Below are 12,316 nucleotides of genomic sequence, written 5' to 3'. Positions count from 1 at the left end.
GAAGAATTGATGCTTTCGAACTGTGGTGCTGGAGAAGACTCTTATGAGTTCCCTGGACTGCAAGGAGGTCAAATCAGTCCATCCTAAAGAAAATCAACCCTGAGTGCTCATTGGAAGGACAGATACTGAAGCTGAAGCTCAAATATTTTGGCCACCTAATGCGAAGAGAAAACTCTCTGGAAAAGACCCTGATGCTGGGAAAGACTGAAGTCAAAAGGAGAAGGGGACGGCAGAGGATGAGATGGCTAGATAGCATCACCGATGCAATGAATATGAACTTGAGCACGCTCTGGGAGAGAGCGCAGGACAGGAAGGCCTGGCGTGCTATGGTCCATGGGGTCACGAAGAGTCGGACACGACTGAACGACTGAACAACAACAACAAGACCATCAAGTCCAACCCCCTGCTCAGTGCAGGAATCCAAGTCAAAGCATCCCTGACAGATGGCTGTCCACTTCAATGTGGGAGAAAGCAAAACTGACATATTTGTCCATCCAGGCAGGGGGCTTGGGTGGGTGTGACTCTTGGTGTATTCAGCAATGTTAGTACTCAGTTAAGGTTTTATCTTTTTTTCTGACAGGTTGGGAATAGCTGTACCTATTGGATTTGGTCAGTGTAGATAGCTGATAATTTTGTTTTGGTTCTTTGTTTGATAAAAACTTACCAACATTTGCAAATTCCTTCAGAAACAGGATGGAAAGAACTTGAGTTAAAAAAAAATGAATGTGGGAGAAAGCAAAAGTGATGGCCCATCCCTACCTTTACATTTTGGCTTAATACAAAAGCAGTCTCTGGTTGTTAATAGCACATTACCATTAAAATACACCCTCGGTTACTGGGTTAATTTTTTTCCCTTTGAGGAAAGACAGGATGAATGGACATTTTAGTCAACTTACTGGTAGTCCTGGCAGACCTGGAACCCCTGCATCACCTTTCTGTCCTGGTAGTGTAGACGTGATGATTTCACCTGGCTCACCCTAAAAAGAAAATTGGACTAAGAATGTAATACTCAGGATGCCTAACAGAGAGAGATCAGTGCTCCAGCTGCTATCCACACACCAAAGTTTCAAAGCGAGCATTTCTGTCTTATAAGAGCTGAACTGTTCAAAAGAAACCTTTCAGCCATTTTCCCGTTTAAATATTTCCTTGCAGGAACTCAGCCATAATATTTCTGTGACTGATGATCCCAAGCACATGCTTTTGCTCCGTGCAGTACATATTCATATTCATTTTAAATCTTGGACACCTACTCCAATCACAACATTGTGCTTGTCTTACATACATTCTAATATTTAAAAACCTTTGGTTTAAAACAGGGGTGACCAACTTGTGCTGCATTCCCTTGGAGCTAATCGGTCAGGGGCTGGGGTCCACCAATGGCCCCTTTACACACCCAAACTACCCCACTCACATACATTCACTATCCCCCCCACACACACACACAGCCGCTTCTACCCACTTGCTCACAGTATTCTTTCTCTGCCCTGCCCCCCGCCCCAAAGGGAGGGGGAAACAGGGAAACAGAAAAATGCTCTAGGAACAGGCTCTATGCCATAAAAGCCTCATTCCTGGATCATCCCAGGAAGCAGGAAGGAGCCTTCAGCACCGCTTCCAAGGATGCTCTAGAAATGAGGCTTCTGTGGCAGGAACTATAGTGCCTGTTTTTACAATGGATTTTCTCTCTTTCAATTCCTCTATCATGTCTGTGCAGATGTTGGCATATTACTTACCCTGGACACACTTCCCCACCCCCAACCCACATATCCATTTTTACCCTACCTTTCGACTGCAAAAATGGGTCCCCCCAAGGTGACTAACTGCCAATAAAATGCAGAACTAGAACAGACATTACAGCGATGGAAGCAAAAGACAACTTACCTTCATCCCTGGAAAACCAGGGGGACCCTGCATTTAAAAAGAAGGAAAGGAAGAGTAGATAAAGAGTTATGAATGACCCATTACACAGGGGTGGGCAACCTTTTATTTGTCAAGGGCTGCAGTCCCTCAGGGGTAATCTGTTGGGGGCCGCATGTTGGCGGTGGGTGGGGCTGGAGCCAAAAGCAGGTGGGTCACCTCTTTTCTCTTTTTGCCAGTCTTTTCTTGCTCTCTTTCTGCCACCCCCTTTTGTCTCTCCCTCTCTTCCTTCCCGTACAGTGGGCTGCCAGGTAAGGCACAAGTTGTTCTTGCCAGAGGTCTGAACTCACTACATGCAGAGGAACTTTTGAAATTAGGTCAAGGGCTGTGTGGGATTAGGTCGAGGGCCACAGGTTGCTCACCCATGCATTCCATGGTTACTAGCAAAACACAATTTCTCCCTTGCTTCAAATTATGTAATTCATTCTACAACAGGAAGGGTTGAACACCTGAATACTGCCCAAAGTACTTTTAAAAAAGCAGACATTAGTCCAAAGAGAGAAACGCCACTGCTTTGAGAGTTTGCTTTGAATAGGTCTCCTATTAGCATAGGGCAGACAACTTACAGCCCTCCGGATGCTGTGGGACTACAACTCACATCATCCCACACCTTTGGCTATGCTGGCTAGGGCTGATGGGAGTTGCAGTCCAGAAATATCTGGAGGGCCGTAAGTTGTCCACCCCTGTATTACAGCTTATGCTACATACATGGAGGGTTTTTTTTATCAACACTTTGGCTCAAACTGCATGCAATAGGCACACACGTGTGTGTTCAAAACACACTCGATGTCAGGGTGGACACTGAGCCCATAGAATCCCAGAGTAGTTCTGATTCTGAGGTGGAGCAGCCGAGAGTGTGGGAAGAGGGCTTGCTGGACGCGCGACACCAATGCAGGGAGCGGCGCCAAATGGAGGGCGCGGAAAGGAGGCGTAGTGCCCAGTTGGCGCGCAAGCAACAGTTGCGCCCAGAGGATCCAAGGGAAAAGGGGAGGGACTCTCCCTAGCCCATAACTTCAGGGTCTGCCAGTGATTCTCCTTCACACGGGGACCAACTGAGGGCATAGGTAGTCTGCTGCTCATAGCTAGTCGCTAATAGTAGAGTTGTTAAGTTGTAAAAAAGGAATAAAGCTTTGAAAAGAATCCCTTTGTCTGTGTCTGGACTTGGCTACTGGATTAGACTGAAAGAGGCCGCCAAGGAGCCCTTGACACTCTTCCCCCTACTCCAATCACATATAAAGCAGGGTGGGTGCTGCAGTTATAATGAATTCATTATCAAAATGTATGCTCCACCTTTCATAACATATTCTAAGTGGCTTACGATCAAACAAAATATACGATGATAAAAAAACAAGCAATTACAATTATCCAATAAAAAGACCAACAGCACAATCCCATGCAATCAGAAGTAAGTCCCGCTGGGTTTAATGGGGCTTACTCCCAGGTAAGTGGGTATACGATTGCAGCCTAAGGGAGCCACTGGGGAGACTACGGTGAGTGACTTTGTGCCTGAGACACAATTCTGTAGAGGGCCACGGAGTGCTGATTGAATGAATGGCCTTTGTTCTGCTGATGTAGAATTTAAAGACAACATGGGAAGGCAGCTTCTCCCTAGGACCAGCCAAGGCCGGCACCAAGGGCAGGCCTGGTTGGGCACCTGTCAAGGGCTCCACCTCCCAGCAGAGGCCAACTGACAAGAGCCTCCTGGACTTGCTCCTCCTCTTCACCATTACAACCTGCTTGTTCACCTGCCTCTTGCTCTGGCCCAGACAATGGAGATGGTGAGAAGGAGGAGCAGGAGATGCCACAGGCACCTTGCTCTCTGGCTCTCTGCCCATCAAGCAAGCAAGTGGTACCAATGATGAGAGAGGACGAGGAGCAACAACAACTGGTGACAACGTCAGTAAGAGGACAGACTCAATGAGGGAGGGAAGGTGTCTTGCCCAAGGGCCCTCAAAAACCTTGAGACAGCGTTGGGACCAGGCGACTTGAAGGACTGGTGGTCTCCATGGGTGCCTACCCATACCTTAAGATCTTCTGTTGCAGGTCTTTTATTTATTATTTTTTATTATTATTAAATTTATTAATTGCCCACTCTGGGCGATGTACAACATACAATAAAAACAGTTTAAAACAATAAAATTCTACAATAAAAACATTTTCTAAAATACCCTAACCCACCCCAAATGCCTGCCTGAACAACAACGTTTTTAATGCACGATGGAAGCTCATTAAAGAGGGGGCATGACGGAGTTCCCTAGGGAGGGAGTTCCACAGAGTGGGGGCCGCCACAGAAAAGGCCCTCTCCCTCGTCCCCACCAGCCTAGCTGTCCTGGCTGATGGGACAGAGAGAAGGCCATCCGAGGCTGATCTTGTTGAGTGGCCTGCCTGGTGCTGCTGGAGGCGCTCCTTAAGATAGTCTGGGCCGCAACCATATAGGGTTTTAAAGGTCAAAACCAACACCTTGAATTTGGCCCGGAAAACAACTGGTAACCAGTGCAACTCCTTCAGCACTGGAGTGATGTGATCTCGCTGGCGGCTGCCTTTAATCAGGCAAGCCGCCGCGTTCTGGACCAGCTTCTGCAGGTCCTCCCATTATCTGAGGTCAGACAGACTGTCATCAGAGAGATGGCCTGCTCCGTGGTGGCACCCCCAATTCTCTCCAGAGATGTCCATCTGTTGCCTAATTTGTTGGTGTTTTGATGCCAAGCAAAGACCTTTTTATTTTCCTAGGCCTCTCAGATTTCATTTTAGTCCTGCTGACGGTTTTTATCTGGCTCTTGATGTTGTTGTTATTACCCCCACTCTTCTACATTTGTACAGAGAGCAGCTTACACCAAAATATTCCTAAGCGAATACAAGCATTAAACGCCATGAAACAATCACATTCAATCTCAATTCAGAACCAATGGCAAAGTAACGATCGCAGGAGAACATTTCTCGTACTTACAGGGTGGCCTTGTAAACCTGGAAAACCTGTATTGCCGGGGTAGCCACGTTCTCCCTGTAGAGGGCAGAAGGAAAACTTAAAATATATTGCTAAAGGGAGTTGGAAGCCCCAAATCATGCTTCTGTAAAATGGTGAAGCAGCGAAGAAGTAAGTAATGTTGCAATAGGCCAGAAGCTAAAACAACCTTAAGGAACAACATCCACTGCATGAGTAATTTACATATGAGAAAGACATACTCAGAATTCCCCTGTACCCTGTGGAGGCTAGTGGCTCCAGTGTCTGTGGGGTGGTAAATCTGCTCTGGGTTTCAGCCAGAACTCTAAAGGAGCAATCACACATTGGCTGGCTCCTTTAGAGTTCTGACTGAAACCTGGAGTGGATTTACTACCCCACTGATATTGGAGCCACCAGCCTCCACTGCTTGGATAACCTTTAGTTGATACATGCAGAAAAAGTCAGAGGCCAATGCAGAGAAGAAAAATTACACAGGACCGCAAAAAACACAGTTGCCCACCCTTCCTCAGCCTGGTCCCTCCAGATGCAGTGGTCGTGATCCGTCGCTGCTCACTACATCTTTCAAGTAATGTATGCTTTGGCCCTGAGTTGCATGTTAAGCAGAACTGACAATATGGAAGCCAGGCTTCCTAGCAACTTGAGATAAAGGTCAAATCATGCAATTATTCTTGCACGTACACACACGTGAATTATTTTCATTTCATAGCTGTAATTCCAAAGCAGAGCCAGGCACACAAAAAAGGAGTGTTCTCTTAACTCCTAGTCCTGTGCTCTGTGGATTTCACTCTCCCCAAGGGATTTGAATGGAAAACATCTAGCTGACATCTATGACATTTATTTATTTATTTATTCATTCATTCCAATATCATTTGATTATCCGGACAGTATCAAATTAATAATAAAAAAAGATTCGATATTGTCTTGGAATTTATCAATCCAAAATGTAACAGATACTATCCATCTTTCAAACATCTGATTCCCCCCCCACACTAACTTAGTCCCATCATAAGTGGTGATATCCCCAAATTCTAACAAAAATACTCTGGTGAAGGAGGATTGCTATTTTTTTCTTCCAGAAAGACGCTATTGAGATTTTAGTGGCAGTAAATAAATTGATAACCATTTCTATGTCACTATTTTCAATGAACAACCTTGAAGATAATTTAAGGGCACAATCTTATAGCCGCTAGACAGCGTCTAGACAGCCATAGGGTTTTTCGGGTTATGGGAACCGAGCTCGGAGCTGGAGCTCCGAGGTTGGTTCCCACAAATCAGACTCCCCGCCACCTCCCCTGCCACCTCGTAGGAGGCACAGTTCATCCCTGGCTCTGTACTTGGCAGAGCAGTGTGGGGTGGCCGAAAAGAGAGCATTCCTGGGGCTGGAGAGGGGACCGCAGAAGTGCTGATAACAACGCTTCCTATGCACCATCCGGCCTCCCCCCGCCCCACTTTGAGGTGCCCCGGCAGGACAGCCAAAATTGTCTGGAAATACAGGGTGGCCGGAGTACAGAGGAGAGGATTCCCTCTGCGCTCCGCTTGCCCTGCATTGGATAGTTGGTCGCCTCTGAGTTCAGAGGCGGCTGACTACCCCATAGGATTGCACCCTAACAGCCTCAAAGGATCAGCTGATATTTTATATCCATTTATTTGCTCAAAATATAATAATATTCAATAACAATATGGCTCTTTTTTTCACAATTCCAAAATATACAGAAATAAGCAGTTCCCTGTTGACTGCAAACGACACATGGCTACTATCAGTGGCAGCTATTTAAGTATGTCTTCTACTGTGATAACCAGAATGGTTCCATTCTTCCCACACCAGTGCAGCAGGTTCATGCATTTCCACTTAAACTAGTCCCACCTTGGTTCCATTGCATCCTGGGATACCTTGAGGTCCTGGAGGCCCATCCTGACCTGGCAGCCCCTGAAAGGTGGGAGGAAAAGTAGCACAATGACTTTCAGACAACACTATACGTAAATTCTTTTTGCAAAGATAACAAATCTGCCATCATAGTTTATTTATTTATTAATTTGATTTATATATCACCCAACTGGCACATGCCCTTGGGATGGTTTACAATAATAAAAACCTAAAACAATAAAGTAATAGCCAAAACAATAAACATAACAATACAAATATTAAATACCAGTATTTTTCCATCTGCAGTGGCTGCCAGTCCATTTCTAGGCCCAATTCAAAGTGCTGGTATTAACATTCAAAACCCTAAATGGCCTGGGGCAAGGTTACTTGAAGGTTTGTCTCCTCCCATATATACCTGTCCAGATACTCAGATCATCTTTTGCCATTCTTCTCCAGGAGCCCCTACCAAATGAAGTGAGGTGGGCAGCTACAAAGAAGAGGGCCTTTTCTGTTATAGCACCCCAGTTGTGGAATGAGCTCCCTAGAAAGGCTTGCCTGGCACCTACGTTGTGTTCTTTTCGGTGCCCAGTGAAGACTTCCTTATTTGCTCAGGCATTTTAGTCTTTCAGTTTCTGTTGTTTTAAATCTGTTACTGTATTTCAAATCTTTGCACAGCCTCTAGGTTTTTTTTGTATTTTTATTTTATACTGTAATTTTAAACCTTCAAGCTTTTGTATTGGATTTTATGTTGTATTTTATGGTTTTAATTGCTGCAAACCGCCCAGAGAGCTTCGGCTATGTCAGAACCAGATCGTCCTTCCCAATCAACACCACAAGGAGACAAAACTTCAGGCTAACACAACTTTATTTTGCTAGAGACTAGCCTCTCTACAAATGCAGATTCTAGGAAGCTCTCAGACTGTCTCAGACCTCTGAATAACTAATCTATGATCCCTAATTAGAGGAGATGAACCAGAGGGTAGTGAAGTTGCTGACAGTTTGGGTATGAACCTCACAGCTAGACTGGCTTCGCAGTGATGCCCCTCTCTTAGGATGGCTCCCTCCTACGTCAGCTTCCAGGAGTAGCTATCCTGGTGGAGCGTCTAAGCCCTGCTCTTAACTTTTCCCAGTTTGCTTTGTGACGTGCCCTAGCATCTCTCAAGTCATGCCCCTCTTCCTACACCTCTTCGGAAACTGGAGTTCTCATGATGGAGGGAGGGGGCAGCAACTCAGCCTGGGCCATCTGTTTGTCAAGGAATTTCTCCCAGTGTCTTGGCTCACTAGGAAGCCCCCCCGCCCGCAGCCTTTAATCTAGCTGTTCCAACTCTGATTCAAAATCGGAGCTGTCAGGCATCTCAACGTGCTTGGACTCATCCCTGACAGGCTGTTGGGCAGTACAGAAATGTAATAACTAACTAACACATTTTAAATATTTTAAATATTAAAGAGTCAGCATTAAATCCAACAACCAGAGCATCAAATTAAAGATTAAATGCCTGCTGAAAGAGTAAGGTCTTAACCTGGCATCTAAATGTATACAGTGAAGACACCAGGTAGATCTCCCTGGGAAGACCATTCCAAGGATATGGGGGCCACTGCAGAGAAGGCTCTTTCCCCGGTAGCCATCCATCACACCGTTGTGGGTAGCAGTACCCCGAGAAGAACCTCCAAAGATTATCTTAGCATTTGGGCAAGAACACATTATAACAATACATATGTAAACAGCAAAAGTCAGTATGAAAATGGTAAAAAAAAGGCCTACTTACAGGAAGTCCTGGCGTTCCTGGAAAACCCGGTAGACCTGGAGGTCCCTGGAGGTGAGGAACAGCCACATTTGTGTTTAGAGGAAAGGGAGTGGGGAATTAATGTTTTTAAAAGAGGAGGCAGAGAGTTATCAGCTCATTCTTAACACTGCAGCTGAACCTGGAAGGACGGACTGTGAAAGGGACACACAGAATGCTTATAATGATGGCTTCTTGTGCAGCAAAGTTAGCTTTGATGTTCTGATGGCATTCTAGAGCAGGGCCCCTGGAGCATGTCATGGCATCCAATTGTAAGAAGGAAAACCCATTTAAGGAGCCATACAACCAGGTTAACAAGGAGTGATACAGGGTGGAACTTGTTTTGGAAACTTTTCCATTGCCATATTTTTCTGCAGGAAATTCTCCATTTTTAGATATGCAGTTTTATGAAATACAACTGCATACACTAGTGTTTGTAAACTAGTGTTTACGAACACTAGTCAAATATAAAATCTAATTATGACTATCCTTAGGAAGTATACACACACACACACCTATTGATGCACATAGATCTTCAAGCATGCTAATTAATGGAAGTATAGGCTATTGAGTTGTTGTCTTATATCTACAACTTTTCAAATAAAAATTATTTCCAAGTAAAGCTTTGCATTGATTTCAAAGTGCACTTTATTCTCTTTTTTCTCCATAATCAAATATATCTGTTCATCTAATTCTGACTATTTGAAAAAGCATTTCAGATATTTATTAACATGACATACTTTTTTTTAGTTTAACTAAATATAAGGTAAATAAACCTACTAGGTTAAATCTCTTTAGTGCAGTTGTAAATGTTGTAATTCAAAATTTTCTGGAAAGCTCACATCATGGCTTACGAGTGTTTACAGTGTTCTGCTCTGATGTAATCCAAGGAATTTTGCCCCTGTAGCTGCTACAGATTACAATATTTTTGTAAAAAAATAATAATATTGGGGGGGGCGCAATGGGCAGCACAGGAGGATTCCCTGCCCTGATTGTGCATGATGTCTGAACTGGGATCTCTGGCGTGTTGCTCTCCCCAAAAGCCAGAGCCTTAAGCCAAGAAAAAACCCTGGCGTCTTCTTCTTCTTCTTCTTCTTCTTCTTCTTCTTTGGTGTCTTTGTCGTCTTCGTTGTCTTCTTCTTCAATAGATTTATATACCACTTATTATATTTAAAATATCTTTAAGCTTATGACGCTGGCTTGTTGGAAGAAGAAAAAGCCACAGATTCCAGTTTGGACATCATGCTAAACAAACTACGGATGGAGGGTCCCTGGCTTGTTCAGTTGCTCCTGCTGGTGGGAAGAGCCAAGAGGGAGCGATCGAGGAGCATTAGCATGCTTGCCTGTTCCCATTCAACCAGAATTCTTTAAGTCATCTGAATTCTTATTGTGACATCCAAACATTGCCTACAAAGACCTCGGCCTAAGGGTCACTTCACAAGTAACACGGTCACAAACAGAAGTTTGCAGCCACACTTATGTACAGTAGTGAGCTGAGGATAATTCTGGCTCTCAGATGCATGTAGCTATCAGAAATAGGTTTGCTGCATGCACATGTTTTATGGGTACTTGTTTTTTTTTTAAATAAATCTTTTCAAAAAATTGTTTCATAAAGCATCCCTGTGACTAGGGATGTACAGATTTTGTTAAATCTGTTCCGTTTCTGTTTCATGGGTTATCAAGTGGCTTTCATTCCGTTATCCACTCATTAATGGAATTGGATTTTTCTCAATTTCCAAGTGTCACAAGAAGAATCAACCACTGCTCTCTCCCCACCCCAAGGAACTGCACCGCAGAAAATGAAAATGTCACTCACTCTAATTCCTTTGGGTCCACCTGGTCCTGGAAGTCCATCATCCCCCTGTAAAATATGGGGGGGGGGGAAGTGATGAATGACACACCTCGCATAATATGGATGGAGAGCTCACTTTAAAGACAGGCATTGAAGACCACTTGTTCCAGGGCCAATAAATTGTGGTTACAATCTGAGCTGAGCTTTAGAGTGTTAATTGATTGATTGATTCATTCATTGATTGTATTTCTATACTGCCTTTCTGGAGCCAACCAAGGCAGTTTGCAAACAGTTCAAAACATAAAACCATAGTCAAATAAGTAAAACATTAAAAAGAACACTAAAAACCATCACAACAGTGTTAAAGAGCCTAGTTAAAAAGATGTGTCTTGACCCCATTCCTGAACGCAGAGAGAGCGAGGACCAGTCACAACTTCACACAAACATGACTTCTCATTCTCCTCATGCCCATTCCACTTCCCCACTTGTAAAACATGGAACACAAATTAACGTCTATTTTTGGTTGTACTCCTATATCAACAGAAACTGGTCCAACAAAATGTATCCTCTTACCTTATTTTGTATTTCTTGGCCAACCGAGCAACAGCTCCCCGTATAAGAGGGATATGAAAAAAACTGCTCAGTTACAGTGAATACCATCTAAATATCTGAATGTCTGGACTTCCGGTTGGAACCAACGTTGTCTTCGCAGCATCCTGCGGAGTCTCTGCGGGATGCTATCTCAAACAGCTCTTTAAAAGGTTGAAAAACCTTTTCATCTCCCCCCTGGAATTTAAGGGGGGGCAAAGCAGCAGCTGGATGAGAACTTGGAGAAAAGTACTGTCCACGAAGAAGCGGGAGGGCTGGATTCCGAGACTACCCTCCCAGAGCGTAAACATCTCAAAAAGCTGTTTTGAAACTCCTATCTAATAGGAGAAAACAGGGCTGACGTGTTCCATAGTAATATATGGATTAAGAAATATCAACAGTATTTGAGAATATCTGAGGACCTGCAAGATTTGTTTGAAGAGAAACATGGCTACAGCGAGGAGAAAGAAAGGGATTGCATCACTGTCCACTCCCCCGTACCTCCAATGGCAAAGGCTCCGAGAACCGAAGACATAGGGGAATTATTTACTTTGATAAAAACTTTATCTTCGTAATTTGCTGAGCAATCTAAGAGGTTGGATTCAATCCAAAATTCCATCACTGCCCTGCAAGGAGCTGTGGATTTAATTAACAGTTCTTGGCAAAAAATGGAGGTGAAGGTTAACAAGCTGCAAGATAGGCTGATAACGAAGGAAACTACAACACAAGCTTTTTTCAAAAATTGTCAGAATTTCCCAACTGGAGGCCTTCACACGCAGATCCAATGTACGTATTATTGGTATTAAAAATCTGTCTAGGGATGTAAATTTGCCTACCTTTGTAGACAGGTTTTTGCATGAGATACTCCCTGTGCCATCTGATTATTTACTTGATATTAAGCAGGCATTTTGTGTGCCAAATGCTAAAGGGTCTGGCTATACGATTATAGTCCAATTTGCAAGAATCTCCACAAAGAATTATATCCTGCGTTTGGCAAGAGAGGGTGGAAATCTTTTTTGGAAACAAGATAAAGTTAAGTTATTTCCGGATTACATCAAAATGGTGGCTGATAAAAGAAGGTAATTCATCAAGGCGAAAAATATGGCAAAACAAATGAACTTACAATATCACTTAAAATATCCTGCTACATTTTGCATTGTTTCTGAAGATCAGATGAAGAAGTTCCTAAATCATGAAATGGTGGAGGCATGGCTGAACGTAAAAATTCATGAGACTTCTGTTCCAGCCCCATGAACTGGAATCTTTAAACAAGTTTTGTTAACCATTTATGTTTAGTCTGCATGATTCAGGCTAGGTCAGAGATAACTGATTATACATACATTCGTTTGCTTTCTTGCTTTCTTCTTCTTTTTTATTTTTCTTTAAATTCTCATTCTCTAAAATGGATATGATAT

At 43.6% G+C, this 12,316-nt stretch overlaps 1 protein-coding gene across 1 annotated transcript in view; it reads right to left on the bottom strand.

Annotated features, from left to right (window-relative positions):
- Nucleotides 1–12,316, bottom strand: part of COL4A5 (collagen type IV alpha 5 chain) — a 186,331-nt gene that overhangs the window by 99,322 nt on the left and 74,693 nt on the right. Inside the window, exons 4-9 of the mRNA XM_084814113.1 lie at nt 10,338–10,382; nt 8,507–8,551; nt 6,741–6,803; nt 4,862–4,915; nt 1,879–1,905; nt 897–977 (exon numbers count right to left, since the gene is read on the bottom strand). Of these exons, the coding sequence (XP_084670239.1) occupies nt 897–977; nt 1,879–1,905; nt 4,862–4,915; nt 6,741–6,803; nt 8,507–8,551; nt 10,338–10,382 (315 nt within the window). The remainder of the gene's footprint in view (nt 1–896; nt 978–1,878; nt 1,906–4,861; nt 4,916–6,740; nt 6,804–8,506; nt 8,552–10,337; nt 10,383–12,316) is intronic.

The sequence above is a fragment of the Heloderma suspectum genome, chromosome 9 (assembly GCF_057233095.1).
Source record: "Heloderma suspectum isolate Gila_16-S chromosome 9, 16-S_ref, whole genome shotgun sequence".
Lineage (NCBI taxonomy): Eukaryota > Metazoa > Chordata > Lepidosauria > Squamata > Helodermatidae > Heloderma > Heloderma suspectum.
This window is presented reverse-complemented; position numbering and strand designations above follow the sequence as displayed.